The 22,749-nt window shown below is 41.0% G+C and overlaps 1 protein-coding gene across 6 annotated transcripts in view; it reads right to left on the bottom strand.

The window, feature by feature from the left end:
* Window positions 1–15,808, bottom strand: part of LOC148018095 (Protein kinase superfamily protein) — a 44,207-nt gene extending 28,399 nt beyond the window's left edge. For 2 of the 6 annotated variants that reach the window (XM_087661348.1, XM_087661349.1), the window contains exons 1-5: window positions 15,527–15,808; window positions 14,808–15,347; window positions 14,462–14,587; window positions 14,174–14,368; window positions 13,947–13,994 (exon numbers count right to left, since the gene is read on the bottom strand). In XM_087661348.1, coding sequence (XP_087517474.1) covers window positions 13,947–13,994; window positions 14,174–14,368; window positions 14,462–14,587; window positions 14,808–15,035 — 597 coding nt within the window. In that variant the 5' untranslated portion in view covers window positions 15,036–15,347; window positions 15,527–15,808. Of the gene's footprint in view, window positions 1–13,946; window positions 13,995–14,173; window positions 14,369–14,461; window positions 14,608–14,807; window positions 15,366–15,526 lie in introns of those variants that run through there. The other 4 variants (XM_087661345.1, XM_087661344.1, XM_087661346.1 and 1 more) reach the window with 4 other exon arrangements.
* Between the last annotated feature and the right edge of the window lie 6,941 nt (window positions 15,809–22,749).

Below are 22,749 nucleotides of genomic sequence, written 5' to 3'. Positions count from 1 at the left end.
AGGATAGAAGAGCACAAGGATGAGCTGGTTTGAGACATCATCAAAGCGATCGTTGGGGAAGGACAGGGCTCAAGGCAAGAAGACCTATTGATACTTTGTAAACCGATACAGTACCTCGAGCACGTTTCATGCAAAGACTGCATGAAGTTGGTGTGCCAGAAGGTATGCAATGGAACATCTATGCATTGTATGAGAATGTGGGAAGCCATATATGCACACCTACAGGGATGTCTAAACGAATTGACAGCACCATAGGAGTAAAACAAGGATGCCCACTCTCACCCACATTATTTAGACAAGGTGTTTGAATACATTGATAGGGGAGGAGAGACTGGAGCTAGCTTAGCGGGAGTATTGATACCGATACTACTTTATGCTGATCATATTGTACTTGTCTCTGATTCACCAGAGGGATTGCAGCACCACTTAGATGCATTGCATGCTTTTTGCAGGGACAAAGACCTCATAGAAAACCAAAGTGATGGTATTCGATACCTCAGTAACATGGGTGACCCAATCTATGTATCAGTCCACATTTGGAGGGGATACAGTGGAGCATGTAAGGGAATATGTATACTTGGGAGCCACCCTTTCTAACTCGAGATTTCACTGAGGGGAGTAGCTAGAGCCCGATTAGCATGAGGCTATGTAGCAATTGGGGCCCTTGAGAGTCTGTGCACCCATGTACAATTTCAAGAACCCCACACCAAATTATGGCTATTTGATACCTTAGTCACTCCTACTCTCCTGCATGGAGCTGAAATATGCAGCTGCAACCTATACCATAGACGATTGACCCCCCTCTAGACCACACCGGCCTAGAGAGAGACCATTATGATCGCTGGGATCACATAGAGAGGCCATTGACGAGGATGATATCACATATGATCAAGATTAAGGCCTCCACACTACACCCTATCATCAAAGCAAAGCTAGGGACAACACCCATGGTTGTAGAGGCACTCTTTAGAGCAATGACATTCCTACATAGGATATGGGAGCTCCCACATCATAGATACTCTAGATTGGCACTGGCCTCTTCCAAAAAGCTAGCAAAGGAAGGGATGAAAGATTGTTGGTTCTCGCAAATGACAACATGGATAAGCCTACATGGACAGGACATCAACTAGATCTCCCATTTCACTATGGCTTGGATTGCCCTAAACTCCCCCTTACCTGATTTGAGCTAGAATTCAATCATTAGAGCCAATATTGTGCGAGTGGAAACAGGGAGAATTTGGATCCAACAACCTGTCCCTCTAGGATTGAGGATGGAGCGTTTCAAGAACCATTTTCTACATCCCTCTGAGAATGGATTCATTGTTCGACCACAATATATGGACACACACCTCCTCCATGGTATGCAAGTTGCTATTGGACAAATGCACACCTCCTCCCACTAGCTCAAGTCAGAGATAAGCAGATGGGTAGATACTACGGCAAAGGATAGGATATGTCACCTTTGTGATCAAGAGCCCAAGATGGAGGAACACTACACATGCAGATGCACAATTTACTATGATATACCAAGAAGAGATCATTCTCTCTTACGTGAAGGCTTTGGTCCTCTCCGCCGGGTCATGGAGCACGAGGACCAAAGATGCTTAGGACTTTTGCTCCTAGAGCTTCAAACGTGCTCCATAGTATTGTTACAAGACAGGAGACCAATCCACCCAAGGGGACCCAAGTAGAGGGTGGTGACAGACTTCTTTTACAAATGAGATTCCACACATACCACTAGTTCAGCAGATCCAGCCCCATCTATTCAAACCATTCACACTGTAGAATCACATTGGATAGGGCAATCGCACTCTACAAAGTGCGACGACCTAGAGCACCTGACTAACAACGAAGAGGCCCATACCAGTGTCATATTAGAGCCATCACTGCAAGACACAGGAGACTTACCCCTCAACACATCAGTAGAGTGGCCCTGGACCATTTAGGATGGAGATTCTATGCTGATCCTGAGACCCAAAGAGGGATCATTATAGCCAAATATCACACACACACACAGAGTCTTCAGCTTTAGAGACATTTTTCATTTTTGTAGATATTAGCCTCGTATTAGGATACATTTATTTCATGTTATTTCACTTCAGCTTTATCATGATGAGATGACATTGGATACAGATGTATTGGTCCTTGTCTCATAGGCCACATTGGCCACTTGTAGACATTAATCTCTCTCTTTTTTTTTCGTAAAACATTAATCTCTCTGTGTGTGTGTGTGTGTGTGTGTGTGTGTGTGTGTGTGTGTGTGTCATGAGGACGTGAAAATTTGATGCTTTGCTTGTGTTTAATTGACATTTGATTAAAGGATTAATCAAATGTGCAATTAAAAAATGCACATTTGTTGCACGTGTGAGGTGCAAGCTACTCTTTTACAGTTGAAGATGGATGTCAAAGGCAGAAGTTGTAACAAGTTACACTTGTTAGATTCTAGGTGAATTTTGGTGTCAGTTTGCCCCTAGGACCATTAATTGACCATTAAGTGTCAGTGGTGACACTAGGGACTAGGCATTAATTAATGGATTAATGCTTATCCAAAGGTCAATTTATGCATGGGATCGCTTTGGGTTGCAAATGGCCTAGCCAATTAATTTTTGGATGGGCAATGTCAATTTTCTGGGCATGGATCAAAGGCTGAATTAATTTTCAGAAATAATTAATTCTGAAAATTAATTAAATGGCTGGAAATTGCTGAAAATGGATTAAGAAAGCTGCCACTTGGCAAAACTTTCCCATGCAAGTGGGAAAAAGATTAAATAGGACTAAAGGGAGAGGGAAATCTCGTTTTTTCATTTTGGAGCTGTTGGGAAGAGGTGTTGGACTGTGGCTGCCAGCTTTTGGGGCCATTTCCTAGCCATTGGAGACCATTTTGGTGATGGAGATTGCATATTCTTGACCTTGGGAAGCTGGCAATTGCTGTTGATGCACTTTCTCTTGAAGATCACAGTCTCTGATGCTCCTATTGTTGTTGGTGCATCCGTTTGGGGCTGGTACAGCAGGGCAGCAGCTGATTTTGATCAGTTCTTCGCAACAAATCTCAGAATTTTCTCTCTCTATAGCATTCTCTCATCTCCTTCAGCCTATGCTCAGTAATTCTTAGCCATTTGGAGGAGATTTCGGCCATTTTTGGTGGGCTAATCTGTAATTTCTGCAGTAAACCCTAATTTACAGCAGAAATTAGGCTTTAGCAGCCACCTTGGGATCCGTGCCAGAGATTGAAGGCTCAAGGGATTGAAATCAGCAGCTGATAATTGAGGATTATCAAGGGATTTTAGGAGCCAGCCCATCCCGACTTGATTTGGGGCAGCATTTGGCCAGCCAAGGGTCAAATTGGAGAAGAAGTCCTGGGTGAATCAAGGGGCAAATGACCCAAAAGGCTTACTGGTCATTTATAACAGCAAGAGCAATCGGTTAACAGAAGGAGGTTGAAGAATCTCGAGTTGTACTCCTTCCAATTGAATGAAAGCTAAAGAAATACCGCAAGGGGCGTAATTTTGGGGCCAACAGAGAGTCTACTGTCCAATAATGTTATGGTAAAGTGTGTATTTCGTTTTATGTGCATTTATTTATTGCTGTAATTAACTCTTAAATCAGGTTATCACTACCCATTCCAAGAAGGAAGGCTGGTTTCACTCTCTCTCTCCCAAACACACCCAAATAATGCATAATTGTTTTAATTTCAACCTATAGAAAGTAAGTCACACAACTGTTGAAGAGATCAAAGTATGCAAAGGAGCCAGATCATCCCTAGTAAGAACTCTCTCTCTCTCTTGGATGCCATACACACCCATGATTTCCACCAGGAGCCACGTGACTACCAAGTATAAGACAAAGTGACTGAAGACATGGCAGCACATCCCTAGTAAGAACTCTCTCTCTCTCTCTCTCTCAAGTGAGAATGTAACATGAGAACTCTGACGGGAATGATCTGACAGAAGGACTCTCACTTGAGAATCTGATAGGAGAACTCTGAGGGAATGATCTGACACTGGAATGACAGGAGAATCTGATGTTGAATGACGGGAATGAGGGAACTGCTGGCGTTAAGGGAATGGAACTGCCCTGGCATGAAGAGAACTGCTGGCATGCATGTCATAGCTATGCTGGAGTGACTGTTGTCCTGTGCAGACTGACCGGAATGTGCTCAGAAGCCTGACGTGCTGTGCAGACTGATGTGAATGCAGTCTTGTGTGAATGTACTTAGATTGCAGATGTACTCAGACTGATGTGACATGAATGTACTCAGACTGACATGAATGCAGACCTGTGTGAACGTACCAAGATTGCAGATGTACTCAGACTGATGTGACACGAATGTACTCAGACTGACATCAATGCAGACCTGTGTGAACGTATCGAGATGGCAGATGTACTCAGACTGATGTGACATGAATGCACTCAGACTGACATGAAGCCTGATGTGCTGTGCAGACTGGATACCTGTGTGAATCCAGACTGACGTAAGAGTACTGAGATTGCAGATGCACTGAGACTGAAGTGCATGTACTCAGATTGACATGAATATATTCAGATTGCAGGTGTACTCAGACTGAAGTGAATGTACTCAGACCAACATGATTGTGCTGAGAAAACTAGTGGACACTATTTGGGCCGAACACATCTATAACAACTGCATGCAAATCAGTGCCACTATTTGTGTGCTTGACTCCATGCATGGTGTGTGATTCCATTAATCATGGGGATGTCTGATGAATGCTACGGATAAATGTAAACATCAAACCGTGGAACAAGAGTATTTGGGAGATGGATCTGACCAAAAGCTGCAACAACTGTCAATGGAAGCAGTGTATCACACCCCTTCTAAAAACACATGGTATAAGACTTACAATCATAGGGTCCATGACTAGACCATCTCCCCAGAATCTAACAAGCTTGAGAAGACCTCGCACATCATGAATGAAAGGAAATATCAACAAGTTCATCTCATGATTCGCAAAACTACAAATTATGAGGCAGGAATTGGAAAAAGAAATAGTGCTAATGTCTTCTGAAATAGACACATTGAAATTTGAAATGCAGAAAATGATAGAAGCTTTTGAATCTGAAATCTTGGAAATAAGGGAAGAATTGAATGCACTTGAGAAAAAAGATATAAATCTGTAGGAAGAATTACAAAAGGAAAAAGAGGGGCTGAAAGCATGTGAAAGGGAGGTCCACTCATGGTGGTGATGACAGCACAAAAGCAAAGAGAGGAGGCTAGATGTTATATCCTTGGACATCCAGATGGTCATAGCATTGTTCACAATGGTCATGGAGTGACTTCATGCAAATGCACTAAGGACACTTTGGCGTTAGGGCAGCCAAGTCCTATTTATAGAACTCAAGGCCCTATTGTGCACATTCATTCATTGTGTGATCACCACTCTAGGACTCTTGGCCCATTGGTCGACACATCCATATATCTGGATGGTGTGGATTGGTGGTATAGTCATGACCCAGAGTGCTACTAGCTCCCCAAATTTGGGGGTGAGCCTATTTGGCTATATGGCTGAGGGGTGAGTCTCATGTCTAATCCTTGATATTTGTGAATGTGGCTTGTGTCATATCTCGTGTGCAAGTTGGATCCTAAGGGTACATTTCATTTGTAACAACACATCAACTTGCAATTTGGCACGAGATTGGATGACGTACACAAAACCACTTTTGCTCACAAAACCATGATAGTTCACACCTAACAAGTACACTCTTATCTCATTTAGGATAGTATGAGACACTGCTAGCAGGCAAGGCATGCATGGGGACACATGTTGCAAGTGGTAGGTACAACAAGATATGTTTCTTGTCTAATACTCACGCTCGAGACTTTACATTGGGGTGATGCATGTGCATAGGGGTTTTCAATAATATTGATGATGGAGCTTGGGGAGCTGCCACTTAATGGCTATGACAGACCGTTATCAATCATCATTGAAACCTCACCATTTAGGGATATTAGAATTTCTCTCTTGACAATTGATTTAACATTTGATGTGCACATTATCATTAATGTTAATGTTAACTTAACACTAAATGCTACAATATTCTTAGCATTTGATGTATACATTAATGTTATTGTTAATTTTATGTTGACATTGTTGTTAATAGTTTGAATACATCAAACAATCTAATATTGGGGAGAGGAAAAGAGAATGATGGGTGTCGAGGAGAGAGAGAGAGAGAAAGAGAAGAGAGACAATCATGTCAAGAAAGAGAAAAACGATCGTGTGTCAAGGAGAGAGAGTATGTATTAGCGGCTGGTAACGATGGGCCGGCGGGGCGGGGGCAAACAGGCCGGCGGGGGGGAGGATGTAGTGGCAGTGACTAGTTTGTGTGGGGTGATTGGTCTATGCGTGGGCAGCAGCAAGTCTAGATGGCAAGCCTAAATAGGCTTCGCACAATTGCATGTCCACTTGACAAAGGGACCAAGTTGTTGTCGACATGGAAGAAGAGTGGCAGTATTGTCTTCATCCTCTCTTGATACAATAAGGGCTACTACTAGATCTGATTCCTTGGGTAGCATATAGCGTAGGTGTAACCTACATATTCACATCTGAATGGCGCACATGGACTTTATGGACACATTGGGGGGAGTCAAAATTCTCGATGGATACATTATTTATCTTGAAAGGTAGAGCCCGAGTGGAGACACGAGCAAGTGGAAGCAAGAGAGATACAAGCTATGGCAGATGGAGCAAAAGAGCGAGCGAGAGAGAGAGAGAGAGAGAGAGAGAGAGAGAGACATTGTACGTGAGAACTCCAACAGTCACAATGTGTGATCGGCCTTCCCTTAGTCAAATATCACTGAAAGAATAAAGAATAAAGAATAAAGTGACAATGATGGGCGCCCACTACCTATAATATATAGGTGTGTGGGTACATTGTATGTTACGGGGATGTGAAATTTTGAGATGCTTTAATCTTGCCGATAACATTTTATTAGTAATCATTTGGCTTTTTAGAAAGACATTGATGCCCTTGATAAAGGTGATAGAAGCCAATGTTCTTTAGCACGTGCCTATCATTTGCTGATCCGGCCTATCTGACATTCACATCAAGGAATTTCATGTGTGTATCACATATAGCCTAGATGATCATATTGTAGTTAAAGTGACAATCAAACCATTGGGGTTCCATTTTCGTGGGGAGGGAGAGTCATGTTTATGTGTGTGCAATCAATTGCTCCATAACAATTGGGCATCCCATGAAGTGATCTAAAGCAAGCCTTCCTTCACCTCTCCTAGCTCGTTTTCTGCGTTGGGCCAATGAATAAAGTGGGAACCATATTGCATAATGGCATGGATGAACTCTTGCAAAAACTTTGTGACAATGGAGTGACCACATCCAAAAGTGTTTACAATGTGCGCATGGATATTCCCTAAAGTAGTAGCATGACCACTATCGCTTCATACTGAAAATACGGCCAAGCATCTTGCAAAGAGATGTTGGAATGTTCCCTTGTTGCAAATCTAGATGGAGCGAATCGCAGTGTGTTGTGAAAAGGGGATAGAGTAGCCTAAATAGCTCCCACCAATGCTCGTCGTCTTCTCGACTATAGAAGACAAAGTGGTTCCACCAATGTATTGTTAGCAGAGTATTTGTCAGCTCATGTGTGAGTCTGAGCTTGATCTGGGCTGGGCATTTTTATTAGGTATTTTAGGTATTTTCTGGTGTGGCATTTTATGCCAGTGGAGCATTTTATGCACCAGTTGGCCAGCATTAATGCTGTCCGACCAACATTATTGCCCCCCACTTTTTCAGCCTATTTATACTCAATGCTCCTCCTCAGTCAGTATCATCATCTTCAACATCTGCAGACTTTGTGGAGAGAGAGGAGCCAGTGCCAGTGCCAGTGCCCACGCAGCCAGTGACTCACTGTTGTATGCGACTGTCTCGTGTTCAGATATATGGATTCCATTTCCCGTGCATACATCTGAGTTCTCATCTGTATCGTTTTCTTTTCTCTTTTTTGTCTTGTGTTTCAGCAGTTTATTTCAGCACATGTTTATGCTTCCACCGTTGCTCCACTTCTGACATGGTATCAAATTTCAGGATCTGTGCTCCTGCTGTGTTTTCTTGCTGATTTCAGGACTGTTTTGTACCCCTGCTGATCAGGCGACTGCTGTCGCAGCCAGGCAACCTGTTTTGGGGCTGTTTTCAGCCTGCGTTTTTTGCAGTTTTGCCATCGTCTGCTGCCTATGCACCCTCTACTGCCTGCGTTTTTCATTTGCAGCTGCTGGAGACAGTTTTCTACCTGTTTTTCTCCAGTTCACAGCCTGTGTTTTGCTGATTCAGCATCTCTCGTGGCTGGGTGACTGTTAATTCAGGCCGTTTTTGCTGTTTTTGGCAGTTTTTTACTGATTTTTTGACTTTCTGCAGCAGATTTTGTCTTCTATTGATCAGATTTTGGGTTCTATTGCATGTGAACTCTCATTTTCTGCAGTCTGTGCTTGTGTTTTGGCTGTGTTTCCTCTCTACATTCCATCTCTTCTCTACTTCTCTTCTTATCCTCTCCATATGGCTCCTCCGTGCACTTCCACTGATGATAAGTTACATGGACCTGATTATCTCACATGGAGTGCTGTCATGAAAGCTTGGTTTGTGCAGAAGCGGTTATGGTACATCGTCTGTGGAGCTACTCCTCGTCCTCTCTGTCCTTTTCCTCTTCCTGAAGACTTTGATGAGGACAACCATGAGGAAGCGGCGCTCACATGGGACTCGGACGATGCCCGTGCTTACTCGGCGTTGCTTCGGTGTATTTCTAAAGCAGTCTTACCGGCGGTTACCTCCTGTAGGACATCTCTTGAAGTATGGCAAAAGTTGCAGCAGATGTACGAGGCACCTTCCACCATGCAAGCCGTCACACTTTATGGCCAGCTCCAGCAGATGAAGTTTGAGCCGAAAGATACTATTCAGTCTTTTCTTCTTCGTGTTATGCAGGTACAGGACCAGCTTGGGCACATGCAATTTGCTCTTCCCGAGGCGCATCTCGTCGGGACGGTCCTCTACAAGCTCCCCCCGGAGTTTGATGGAGTGGCCAATGCTTTGCGGACGCAGACTCATCAACTCCTGTCAGTTTTACACATATGACCTCGATGCTTCTTGAGCATGAGACATCCTTGAGATTACAGGGGCGGCTTCCGGCACATTATGGAGGTGAGGCTTATGTAGCTTCAGAGAGGGGTGACGGGAAGAAGAAGTCGAAGGCCCAGTGTTACCACTGTGGCAAGAAGGGACATTTTCGGAAGGACTGCAAGAAGTTAGCGGCTTCCAGGAAGACGGAGCAGAAAGACGAAGCGGGATGTTGACTCTACCGATGAGTCCTCTCCTTCATCAGACTCCGACTCCGATCCTCCGACCAAGGTGAAGTCCAAGGCGCGGAAGGGATCCTCTTCTTCGGATCACGGGAAGGGCTTGGTGGCCCCTTCCTTGGCTGCTTTCTAGTGGTGGTGATGAGGTCATCCCTCACGACTCTCTTGTGCCAGAGAGGGAGTGTGAGCAGGTGTTCAGATGGGGCAGCCGCGCCTCATCTATACTTTTATACAGATACACAGGTTCCAGAGAGGGACGTCCTTGACGCATCGACTTCAGTCTGGCGGAATCACATCCTGGAGTTGGGATTGACATCCAGGTTCATGATGAGCTGGTTATCTGACAGATGTCACAACTCTATAGAAACAGAATTTGTATCCTTTTTCATTAATTTGTCTATATAATGATTTATTCAATTTATTTCCTTTGCACTAATTAGATATAAAGAAAAGTGCATTGGAGCTGGCCACTGATGAGTGGTCACAGGTTATGGTGGACCCACGCGGTGGGTTAGAGAAAAGATAGTTCACACTTCCACCTATATTACCCGATTGGGTGCCTGTGACTAGAACTCACACATATCAGGGTTAGACTCGCACACAGAAAGGATTGATGCCTTGAAGTGTGGGCTAGATCCACCAGAACAGACAGTTACAATCAACAAGATGGCATGATCATGAAATGCTTGTATAATGTGCATGTGTGGGCTGAAAGCTTGAAATGCACATTTCTTTGCATAGGAAAGTCACATGAAGATTCGGATACCATTTTTGCGATATACACGGAAAAAGCTTTCATATGATACCCATATTGGGGGGGTCCCTAAATTTTAGGAGATCCCTAAATTTTAGGAGCCTCGAATTAGCCTAAAAATGCTAGTCCTAAAAAATAGGGATGTCATTCTCAAAATAGTAAGTTCTGTACTTTGACTGTGCTTACTAAATTTGGTTGTTTCTATTCTTGACAGTATTCAACCCAAAAAGGAAGGCCATAGAGAAGAGACAAGTGTCAAGACACTTGTCACACAAGTTTCCAAGTGTCCCACCACTTGTCACATCTCATGACATGTGGCTGGACACTTGTCTTGTGCTACTCCACTTTCCCCTTTTGTACTAGCTCTCCCCTCTCCTATAAATAAGAGCTCGTTTTTCTTCATTCAACATCATTTTTCTTTGCTGTAAACTCATGTACAGCACCCACAGATAGCCAGAAACTGGCCCCATCCATCCCCATCATCATCCCCCACTTCTCCATTATCAAATTCCTCCATATGCCCTCTTCTATCACTGCTGTTTTACAAGACAGCAAGCTTGTAAATTCATTACAACACCTCCTTCTTGAGCTTTTTCTTCCATTTTAGCAACAAGAAGCAAGCCCTATCCATGTACTGCTGATCAACGATGGAGAAAGGCTGATTTCCCCTTTTTCTTCTCTCATACTGTAAAGAAATCAGTTCTTATCATTGCATAATAGATAATGCATGTGTGTTTGTACATCTTTGCATGATCTTGTGAGAGTGAGAATTACCTTTTTCTCACTCTCAGGTTGATTGTAACTGAGCTCTTCCCTAAGGGACTTGGGTTGAGCAGAAATACATTCCTTCGGGGGGGGTTGCCCATCTTCAACCCTCAATCTTGTCTCCATTACTTTTACATTTTCATGGCTATAATTTTGTGAGTAATTTTCATTTTTAGCTTTAAGTGTTCATTCTCTTTTATATTAAATCTTGAAAACAAGCGAATATCATAATTGTTAAGCATACTACGTTGTTCGGGGCGTTTACAACAGAGAACGGGAGGCTTTCGTCTGGAGCTCACATGAGGGGACACTTTGGCGGTCTGGCCAAAGGCGGGAAATCCATGGTCACCTATGTTCAGGGGCATTTTTGACAGGATGGTCTTGTATGCTACTGCGAGACATTGGTGAAGGACACAGAGACATGCTATGATCTTCTCTATTTTCAGGTGTTTGGTACGATCGACATCGACATCAGGTTCTCTCCGAGGCACCTTGGTGGTGGCTTGATCACCCACTGCTTGGGTATCCATGATTCTACTTGGTGGTTCTCTGTTGTATAGTTTTTGATCCCTTTTCATTGTACTATTGTATTGTATCAGATCACCCATGATCTGAGAGAGGGTGTTAGCAGAGTATTTGTCAGCTCATGTGTGAGTCTGAGCTTGATCTGGGCTGGGCATTTTTATTAGGTATTTTAGGTATTTTCTGGTGTGGCATTTTATGCCAATGGAGCATTTTATGCACCAGTCGGCCAGCATTAATGCTGTCCGACCAGCATTATTGCTCCCCACTTTTTCAGCCTATTTGTACTCAGTGCTCCTCCTCAGTCAGTATCATCATCTTCACCATCTGCAGACTTTGTGGAGAGAGAGGAGCCAGTGCCAGTGCCAGTGCCAGTGCCCACGCAGCCAGTGACTCACTGTTGTATGCGACTGTCTCGTGTTCAGATATATGGATTCCATTTCCCGTGCATACATCTGAGTTCTCATCTGTATCGTTTTCTTTTCTCTTTTTTGTCTTGTGTTTCAGCAGTTTATTTCAGCACATGTTTATGCTTCCACCGCTGCTCCACTTCTGACATGTATTGACAGCCTTAGTTTTATGTGCCAATGCGTAACTTCTTCTCCAAAGTATCTTTCAAATCTTGGCCGTCTGTGGATTGAAGCAGATGCACCCCAAAGCAACGTCGACATTGGGTGGAGAAAGACATCGATAACTTCATGATCGTCCTTGGCCCATGGAAGCACTGAAGGTTGTAGGGGAGGGCTTGAAGGGTTTCTCGTGAGCTACTAATTTTCACAATAGTCAATTAAATTACGGATAGGACATAACAAATAAATTGTCAATTTTATTCCCCTTGGAGTGCTATTGGTGGAATCTAAGCTTGAACAAGCTGATGCATCATTTGGACGGTTCATATTCTACAAGGACTAGTAGTGTGTAAGTACTGATTGTGGACACATTGTGATTTTTTTTTAAATCAACAAACATAAAGAAAAATTCCATGGTTGTGAAAAGTTGAATGCTTTTGCATATTGAAATGTCATGTATTCTATGTCAACATCACTATTGTGTGACCCAAATTTTCTAATATTTTGATAGAATAACCATTGTTGTTTGGAGCATGTGTATTGACTGATATTTGCTCTCTTTGTAACTCTTTCTTTTTTGTAGATTCATGGACTATGAAATTAGTATTAGAAGGAGATTTTTGGAGTTATGCCCAACAAGTGCTAGGTGGTACCCAGTCTCAGATTTGGGCCTAGACCAATTAATTGGTCACTAAGGTCAGTGGTGACATTCGAGACTAGGCATTAATTAATTGATTAATAATAGTCTAAGGGTCAATAACTACTCATGGATACTTGGAAGACAAATTGGCCTGGCCAATCTAATTACTGACTAGTGAAATTATTTTTTAAGCACTAAAGTAATTATTAAATAATTTTTATAATTGATTTAATAAGCTGAAAATGCTAAAAAATGGGATTAGACGGCTGCACTTGGCAAAACTTGCCCATGCAAGTGGGAAAAACGTTTTTAGGAGCTAGTGGAAGTCTATTCTAGCCATTGTGAGAGAGAAGGAGGCTGTTAGAGAGCAAGGAGATGCTCTTGCAAGTGATAGCAGCCCAAGATCCTCGTGTGCACCTAAAAATAAATAGCCTGCCCTCCTATTCTCGTTATCCATCATTGATCCTTCGTGATCAGTCAATCCTCCTCATTCTCTCATCCCCCTACTACCATCCGGCACCCACACTGATGCGTAGAGCTACATGTTGGGGCTAACTATTGCAGCCTTGTACATCACAATCACTAGTTCCTCCTCTTACCTACGTTCTCTCTTTGTTTCCTTCTCTCCATGTTCACTTTCCTTTCCATTGCAGACTCTCACAAGTTCAATAAAACCCTTTGCAAGATAGTCGTACAATTGCTTGGCAATCTCTTCCTTCTCTTTCAAGCTAAACCTTCAGTGTTATCGAAAGGAAGCCACATCCATGTACTACTAATCGACAATGAAGAAAGACTAATTTTCCTTTTCATCCTATCCTAATTTGTAAGAAATTGTTTTACCTCAAAATACGTATATGCATGTGACACATGTGTACATATGTACATCCTTTGCATGATCTCATGAGAGTAAGAAATACTTCTCACCCTCAAGTTGTAACTAAGTACATCCTTTGCATGATCTTGTGAGACTGAGAAGTGTAACTGGGTTGTTTTATATGGTGTGTGGTTGTTGCCCATCATTAACCATCAACTTGTCTCCATGGCAATAATTTTCTACATAATTATCATTTCCAACTCTAAATATTCATTATTTCCATTTTCTTGAGATGTTAAGTCTCGAATATAATCAAATAATATGATTATCGGGCATGCTATGTTGTACAAGGCATCTACATAAATGCTCATCATACAGCCTATGCATCTTCACTTTTTATTCGCAACAGTACAGTGCAAGAGCTAGGGCCATATCTCACATCTTGCTCTATACTCTAGATGTGAACTTTCATATAGAACACTCTACTCATAAAAAACAGAATTGGCATAGATTTCAACCTATCACACAATAAGTGAAGCTTTTACTCTGTAAAAAGCCCCACCTTGACAGCAACATCATCTTTAGCACCCCTGATTCTTGCACGGTGGACCTGTAGAAAAAAGGGAACAAAGTTATGCATGTTAAACTTAAGCTAATAAAAGAGAATAAAAATAAGCTTTTTGGTACATAGATTGACATGGCACTTTTGCAAGTAACAACACTAAAAAAAGTCCTTAATCACTCTCAAAACAAAGCTGACAAACTGATTCCTGTGTTCAGAAAGAAAACCTGAGCCACCGAAGCAGAACCAATCGGGTCCTTGTGAAATTCCTCGAACAAATTGTCGATCGATGCCCCCAGTTCTTGCTCAAGCATACATTTCATGGTTGAATAAGGTGTTGCAGGTGCAGCATCACAAAGAGTCACTAATTTTCTGACCCAAGCATCTGGAGCAAGATCTGGCTTTCCAATGAGCTGTGCAACCTGTACACTAAATGGTCCACTATTTAGTCCCCAAGCATTTGATTCTCAAACCACACAAACGCAAGAACTTTCAACAATTTTCCCCAAAAACACCTTCAGAAAAAATCCTCCAAGCTCGGAACATAGTGAGTACACTTTTGTTGCACCCCACTCATGCTGTGATTCCCAAACATCATTTGTTGCATTCTTGGGGAGAAACACAGTGCGTAACTGACAAAGCTGCAACAAAAACAACCTCACTGGCAGGAGCATTTAATAAATCATCTTCTAAGGTGTATGTGTGATGCATAGTAGACTACACATTACTGTTAATCACTGCTGGATGACCAACCAATGCAAAATCTCATACATTTGTCATATAGTGAACAGCATTTCATGTCCAAGATGAGCTAAAGAGCAAACGTAAAAAGCACCAACTGACTTAGAAATGGGTTATCACCTTGTAGCTTGCATAAATACAAATGGCACGCTTCCAAAATCGTACAGTTCTATCAAGTGGTTGTTGCTTCTTTAGCCATGTCTGATGAAGGGAGTCCAAATGAACAGACCTTTTCTTTACATCTAAAACTGCTCCTGCCCAGGTCTTTACATGCTCTTGAAAGAAGACAGTCAGATGAGATGAGCTTCTTGATGTTGTGTACAAATCCTCTGTCTGTAAATGAACCATGGCAGATACTCCTTCTAAGAGCACATCAACTGATTGACACTCAGTCAGTATGGTCTGTTTCGTATTATACCAAGGGAGGCCTAATCCTCATTTCATCCGTTCATACTGAGCAAGTCTGGGCCTTAGATCTTATGAGCTTTCCCAAAGGAGGAAAGCTTTGCCTGGACGATTACCTCTCTTGGAGTCCTCTGGGCAATCCGGTTGTGTACAAGTGGAAGACCCAGTAATGATTATGTCAAAATTTATCATCTTAGCATGCCAATTGTAAAAAATCACTAGCCAATATGATTATCCAGCCGTTATGATGAAAACCTGTATCCAGCACCCAATCTGTTGTGGCATCCCAAGATTGAGAGACGAGAAAAAACGCAAAAAGACTGTGTTTTTTGATGAGCCAAGCCTTCAAGACTACTATCGCCTAAAGCTTTATGCTCGATCTTTAAGTCAGTAAGAAGGCGAAGCGATAATATGGGTTGGTAAATGAAACGCACCTGGCCTTGCCGGTTGAAGTATGCTCCAAGTTTACATAGGCATGATTAGGATAGGATATGGTCGATGCGGGAACCTGATAGCAGCCACCCTTGGCTCAACAAGCCTGCTTATGACCTGCAATTATGATGCTTGCAACTTGATAAGCTGGCAAAGATTTGGGAGCTGAGAAACAGAGCTCAACTATTGGTTGAACTCTCCCTCTCTCCCTTTGAGACATCATTTGGAATGTTCCAACCACTTGAAAACCCCTCTCTCTCTCTCTCTCTCTCTCTCTCTCTCTCTCTCTCTTGGGTGGTCTGAAAAGCGGCTGGAAAATGCCTTAATTAAATTTAAGTGGTCCTGCTCCCTTCACTATAATTATAAACTTAACCCTGAAAATGCCTTCTATTATTTTTATTTTAGTGGTTCCTCATCAAAGAGCAATTATCCTTATACACTCAATCCTAAGATTGCCTTTTCTTAAATTAAAGTGGTTCCTAATCCCTCCAAAGACTAAATAAAAGAATCCTTATAAACATATATTTGCATGTACCTCATTGATGAAGACCTCCATTATATACACTCGAATCTTGATCCCCTAATTGTAAGCTTATGCCTATGTTTATTTACCTCATTAATGGAAATCACAAACGTACAATTGTATGAAATCCAAGTTGCATCTAGGATTTGCTACCGAACCTTAAGGTAAGCAAGCCAATATTGCAGAGGCCTTTCTTTTCAATTATGAAGACATCAAGCGTACAAGGGCGAGATCCAAGGTCTATCTAGGATGTGCTCAAATTGGAGCTTCTAAACCTTAGGTTAAGCAAGCCAATATGATGGATGCCTATCTTTCTCATGTACAAACCCTTCTTTTGAGTTCTTTTTTTATTGTACTGTCACAAAACTAAAAGGACACATCCCCCTTTTTTTTATTGGATGATGTATTAGGATGCAATAGCCAATAGCCAATAATAAACCATGTTTGGTTGATTTGCGACTCCAAGGGTTACTATACCTTGCACGATGCAACAACAAAATTCCTTATCAACGCACATGAGTAAAAAGAAGTACTACAAGCTCTTAGGGGAGGACATACATACTTGGCTTATTATATTCATAAATGAAGTACTACAAGCTTTTCAGGGAGGACATGCCTATCTATCGAAGTTTGTCCCCTCCTTACCCTACCATCTTTGTTCGCAAGACTTCAACTCGTCTCTAGTCTCTTAGCATGTTTTAAAAATTATCATTCTTGTAATAAGGTAATTTCCCAAACCTCCCTCTTTATTTATCTTTACTCAAATTACTTTGTGAATATACACCCCATTGTTCTTTTATATATCAAGGATATATATTAAGTGCCTTAATGCCAATTATCACAAATGAGTCCAAAAATAGTGACATTTTGTATTCTTGAATAATAAACTAATTTGTCTCATCATTGTATAACACTATCCTCGTTATCCCTTATTCATGAATACAATAATCCGCAAAAGCTTGCAAAATCATGTATTTAGGAATTTTTTGTAACAAGTATTGGGAATTTTGGGGAGAAATCAAGAGCACATATATTGAGAATTTTAATCAAATATGAGGGGAAATTTGGAGTTTCAAATTTAAGGGTTTTTATGCATTTTCACAAAATAAGGATATGTTAATATTTTCCTAAAAACAATCTATCTTCATTCGATCATGTTATATGATTTTTCAAATTCACATTTAAATACAACTTCAAAGTGTTTGAATCTTGTCCTAATCGTGCCAATGAAGAACATTCTCTACTTTAAATGAATTGGGTGCAAGTGTCATCCAAGAGATGAGGCAAAGCTTAGGTTTTGAGAGAGAGAAAGGGAGGTGATATGAAACAAGGCTATAGAAAAGAGCTTAGAAATGTAGCCCATGTGCGCTAAATGTAAAGTAAGCTTGATCTAAATGTTTATGGCTAACAAACGCCCTCAAGGGCAACGTTCACAACATGCATGCGAATTTTCTTCTCTAAGAAACATAAAAATATATTACTCCTATATTATTTTTGCTATAGGTTCAAAAAGCCCCAAACCTCCATAGGGCTTCCTGAACTTACCCCCTTTTCCAAACCTCCCTTTTTCAATCAAAACCCCCTCCCCTCCTCTCTTTCTCACAAGTAATCTCTCATTTTCTCTTCTTTCTCCCTTTTTTCATTAAAGCCTTCCCCCTCCCCCCTCTCCCCCCCCCCCCCCCCTCCCCAACCTGACTTTTTTTAATTAAAGCCCCCTCCCCTCTTTCTCACTTTTAATCTCTCTCTTTATTTTCCCTCTCCTCCTTTTGATTGCATTCCTCTCCTCTCCCTCCCTCTCTCTCTCTCTCATGGTGTAAGGCCTAGGTTCTCTCTCTCTCTCTCTCTCTCTCTCTCTCTGATTAAACTTTTTAATTTAATTTTTTAAATTAAACATTTTTAAAATCATTTTTAAATTCAAAGTTTCTCAAACATAGTTTTTCACACACTTTGAGAAGAAGAAGAAGAAGAATGATAAAAAGAAGACGACTACGAGATGAGGGGGAAAGAGGAAAGAGAATAGTCTTTTTTAATTTAAACATTTTTCTTCTCCCCCTCCCCCCTCTCTCTCATGTGTAGAGCCTAGGTTCTCTCTCTCTCTCTCTCTCTCTCTCTCTCTCTCTCTCTCTCTCTCTCTCTCTCTCTCTCTCTCTCTCTCCTTATTAATTCAAAAGTTTAATCTAACAAAGAGCGAGAGAGAGGGAGAGAGAGATACAAAGAGCAAAAAAGAAAGAAGAGGAGAGAGAGGGAGAGAGAGGGGAAATAGAGAAAGATAATTATAGAGACAGGAATTATAAAATTTAAGAGAAATTTATAGAGAGGAAAAGAAAAAAGGAAAAGAGAGGAGAGAGGGGGGACAAGAAAAGGGGGGAGAGAAACAGAGAGAAGAAAAGGAGAGAGAAAATAAGAAGAAGAAGAAGAAAGAGAATTACAAAGAGAGGAAATGTGCAATTTAAAAGAAAGAGAAAAGTAAAAATTTAAAGAGAGAAGAAAAAAGGAAAAAAGAGGAGAGAAGAAAAAGAGAGGAGAGGGGGGAGAGAGAGAGAGAGAGAGAGAGAGAGAGGAGAAGAATAAGAAGAAGAAGGAGGAAGAGAGATGGGGAAAAAGAGAAAATAAATTTTTTTCATTTAAATATTTTTTGAGAGAGAGAGGAAGGGAGAGAGAAGGAGAGAGGGGGGAAGAGAGAGAGAGAGAGAGAAGAAGAAGAAAAAGATAAGATTTAAAAGAGAGAGAGGGAGAGAAGAAAAAAAGGAAAATTAGGAGAAAGGGGAGGAGAAGAAAAGGGGGTGGAGAGAGAGAGAGAGAGAGAGAGAGAGAATATAAACATAAAGAGAGAATTATAAATAGGGAAAAGATGAAATTTACATACTTTAAGAGAGACTGAAGGGGGGGAAGAAAGTGAAAGAAGAATAAGAAGGAGAGAGAGAAGAAGGAAAAAAAAAGGAAAAAAGAGGAGAGGAGAGAGAGAGAGAGAGAGAGAAGAAAAGCAGGGAGAGAGAAAACCAAGAGGAGAAAAAATAAACTAAAATAGAAGGCAAAGAGAGGGAAAGAGAGAAAATTAGACATAGGGAATTTGGGGGGGAGAGAGAGAGAGAGAGAGAGAGTAAATTAACAAATTAGAAACAGAGATGAAAAAGAGGAGAGAGAAAGATGAGAAATGGATTGTTGAGCAAAGTTACCATGCAGCTTTGCTCGTTGCTTCAAGCCAGCGAAGTTGTTGCGAAGCGGCCTAGCATTCCAACGCTAGTTTTTATCATTTGAATTGATTTTATAATACCCACATTATTTTGATCTTTAGAAAGTCTCAAGTCTTCTGCATGCATTATTGAGTTGTTGATTGCAATGGAGGAGCCTTTTTGTGGTGTTGCAAAGTCTAAAAGCTATCAATTATTGTATTGACAACTAGAACATGTTCAATCCTTTATGTATAAGAAGTGAGCTCCATCTTCACACTACAATCACGATCACCTATAATTCTTATACTCTATTCATACTTTGTTGTTGTGTCCCTTGTCATAGACCCACGATTAGCCCATTGATATACTCAAATTAGGTTATGTATCCCATTCACTAGGGTGTTTTTGCCAAACCCTTATTACGTTACTTTCTTACTAAGATCCGTAAGGTTTTGAAGCAAGTAAACTAAAATATAAAGCCATTAATATAGCTTATCTTACAATGACTCATCATTCACATCAATTTGCTTTCCTTATCACCTGTCAAGGTACCTACTTTAAACACTTATGTCAAAGTAACATCACTAGCCTTTAGGAAAGTTGTACCATTATAGAGCTTCATGATCAAGTATTAATGAAATCAAGTACACAAATATGTCATGTGACTCTTTAAATTTGTTTCATACGAGTAATGTGTAAACTAAAAGATAGGAATAAAAAGTTGGGGAATATATTCCACTTTTACACAAATTGTCTATGAGAATTTCCACTAAGAAAACAAGAAAAAGAGCAAGCATATCAAAAGCATTGTATTTAAAACAATTTGGCACAAACAAAGGGATGTTTGACTTACAAATGATTACTTGTGAAGTTTGATTTACCATACATGAGAACCATTGATTTTGCACGTGTAGAGTTGTCAAGTGTTGCTTTTCTTAATGTATGTACTCAACAAAAACCAAACCTTAGCACTAAGTGAGTTGTGTTAAAAAATCCATCATTATGATCTTGCTTACGTTGCCTAGTACCTTTTGCATGGCTCAATTGTTCAATGTAATGTGATCACAAATGATAATAAACTTTCACTCAAGTGCACAACACAAATACAAACAAGGGTGTCTCCCCCTGCCCCCCCCCCCCCCAAAAAAAAAAAAAAAAAAAAAAAAAAAACCCTCAAGTTCCTATTTTCTCAAAACAGTTGTAGGATAGGCAACTAAAGTGCCAGTAGACAAACAACCTTGTGAAATAAGAGCAGATTTCTCTCTACATGGCATGTCTCTTTGATCCTTATCTAACCAGTTGTCATTTTGGATTGGAAATCATCTTCATCAATATCCATAGTTCACAATTCGACTATTTATAAGTATTAAAGAAAGAGATGGGAAATGAGGCTAACCCTTTGGGGTAAGAGAAATTGTTGAAACAATCTTGCCAAGACCTTGCATAGTAAAAGTTGAGAAATAGCATGTAACACATATACTTTAAAATTAATTAAACAAGATCATTCTAGTAAAATTCAAAAATACCACAAATGGCATAACAAAGGCTTTACCTTCAACACATATTTCACTAGCAAATTCTAGACCCATCTCCCTCTTCTCCATCCATTGCAAGAACTATCTTGCAATTAAAATAACCCTTGTAAATGAGCTACAAATAAATATTTGACAAGCTTGCAACATGTATTCATTTTTAAAGTAATAATTATCTACCTATGACTAAGACATACTTGATGTTTCAAAAGAGAAACAACCACAAGTCTTCATTTGGAGAAGGTTCATCCATATACATTGAATTGTCAAGGATTCAAACAATAAACTACAAATGGTTCATTTTTCACAATTCCTTCCCCCAAAAAACAAACTAATGAATATGAACTTATTTTCACATCATGTGGATCATAAGTACTCAACAAGGAAGGCCCCAAAATGGCACGATTGGATATGATCTAAGGGCCAGCTCAAACCCAACCAATGAAAGGGGGAAAAATGTGATAATATTTCATGTGTTCATTTTCTATTTGCTCTACCAATATCATGGCAAAACTCCACTTTTTGGGCAATTCTAAGCTAGACGTGCCAAACACAAGTTGCATAGCTATGTAAAAACCAAAACTAGTAGGATTCAAACCATCATTAACACAAGTTCCACCCCGTTGCCCACCCTGCTCCTTTTTCACCACCTCCAAACCATCACCAAAAAGGCCATCATTGAGCCCCCCATTACCCCCTTTTCAGCCCATGTGGAGCAACAGCAAGTTCAGCACCAACAGGGCAGATTGCATCATTTTTTTCCAGGCTGTGAGCACTCATCTACTTCAGCTCCACACTTGGCCATTGCTTCTTGCTCTATACCTTGATCAAGAGGGCTATAGACTTCATGTTTGATGTCATTCAAGCTTTGGGTATTGGTCTTGATCTTTCAGGGCTGATTTCTTCAGATTTGGGACTGTCATAAACTGTCATAACAGGCTGAAAACAGGGCAGCACCATTGGCATTAGCATTTGTTGCTTATACTCCATTCCGGTTGTGCTATTTGATGCCCGTATGCGGTCTACATGATGCCTAGTGCCTTGGGAATGTATGCACATGATTATGCCATGATTTTGGCTTGAAATATTGGCTGATTTGGGACTGTTATTTACTGTTATACAGTGCTGGAAACAGGGCAGCCACACTTGGCATTGGCATTTAATGCTTATACTCTACTCCGGTTACCTTGTTTGATGCCCGTATGCGGTCTACTTCCTACCCGGATGTATTGGGGATGTATGCATTTGGTTTGACCATGATTTTGGCTTGAATTTGGGGCTGAAATCTACTGTTTAGAACAGTAAATACATGCTGGAATAACAGTGGGCTGAAGGTACTTTACATGCTTTGGCACTTACCTACCGATACCGGATGTATGCTTTGAGCTTTGGCATGATATCTCTGACATTTGGGGACGACTTGGAGCATATGTATGAGATTATGGGATGCTTTTGAGCTTCGCATTAGCTCCGTCTTCACTGGCATTTGGACCGACTCGGCATGCTCGTGGACCACCTATGCCTCATGTCTCTGCTTGACAGTTAGGCTTTTGCATTACATGCTTTGGTTCGTGACATATGCTATTTGGTTCGTGTATGCCATACCGACATTTGGAGCTTGGATTTGGATGTATTTGAGCATTCCCGGCTTACTTGATCACTGATCTTGGTTGCTATTTGGATGTCATTGAGTTGACCGAGAGCTTATTTGGGCTTATGTATTGCTTCATGGTTAATACGACCGGTGCTTCATGTATGTCATGCTCTCTCGGATGCGCTTGATGCATTGACAGGGTCACTTATCACTGGTGCTTTCTCTTGGGTTGTTTGAGCTTCTGAGCTCGCTTTGTATGCCTTTTGTGCCAGTGGGAGCATTTTACATGCTTTCTTGACCTTTGACAGTTGCATGCTATTGGAGCACTTACATGTATTTGAAGCAGTTTATGTCTTGAGCAGCTACATACACATTGAGACTTTGGGATCATACTCCGATCTTT

This window comes from Lygodium microphyllum, chromosome 21 (genome assembly GCF_053477565.2).
Source record: "Lygodium microphyllum isolate KBCC chromosome 21, Lygodium_microphyllum_v1.1.10, whole genome shotgun sequence".
Classification (NCBI taxonomy): domain Eukaryota; kingdom Viridiplantae; phylum Streptophyta; class Polypodiopsida; order Schizaeales; family Lygodiaceae; genus Lygodium; species Lygodium microphyllum.
The sequence above is the reverse complement of the archived record's forward strand: the minus strand, read 5'-3'. Positions and strand labels throughout refer to the sequence as shown.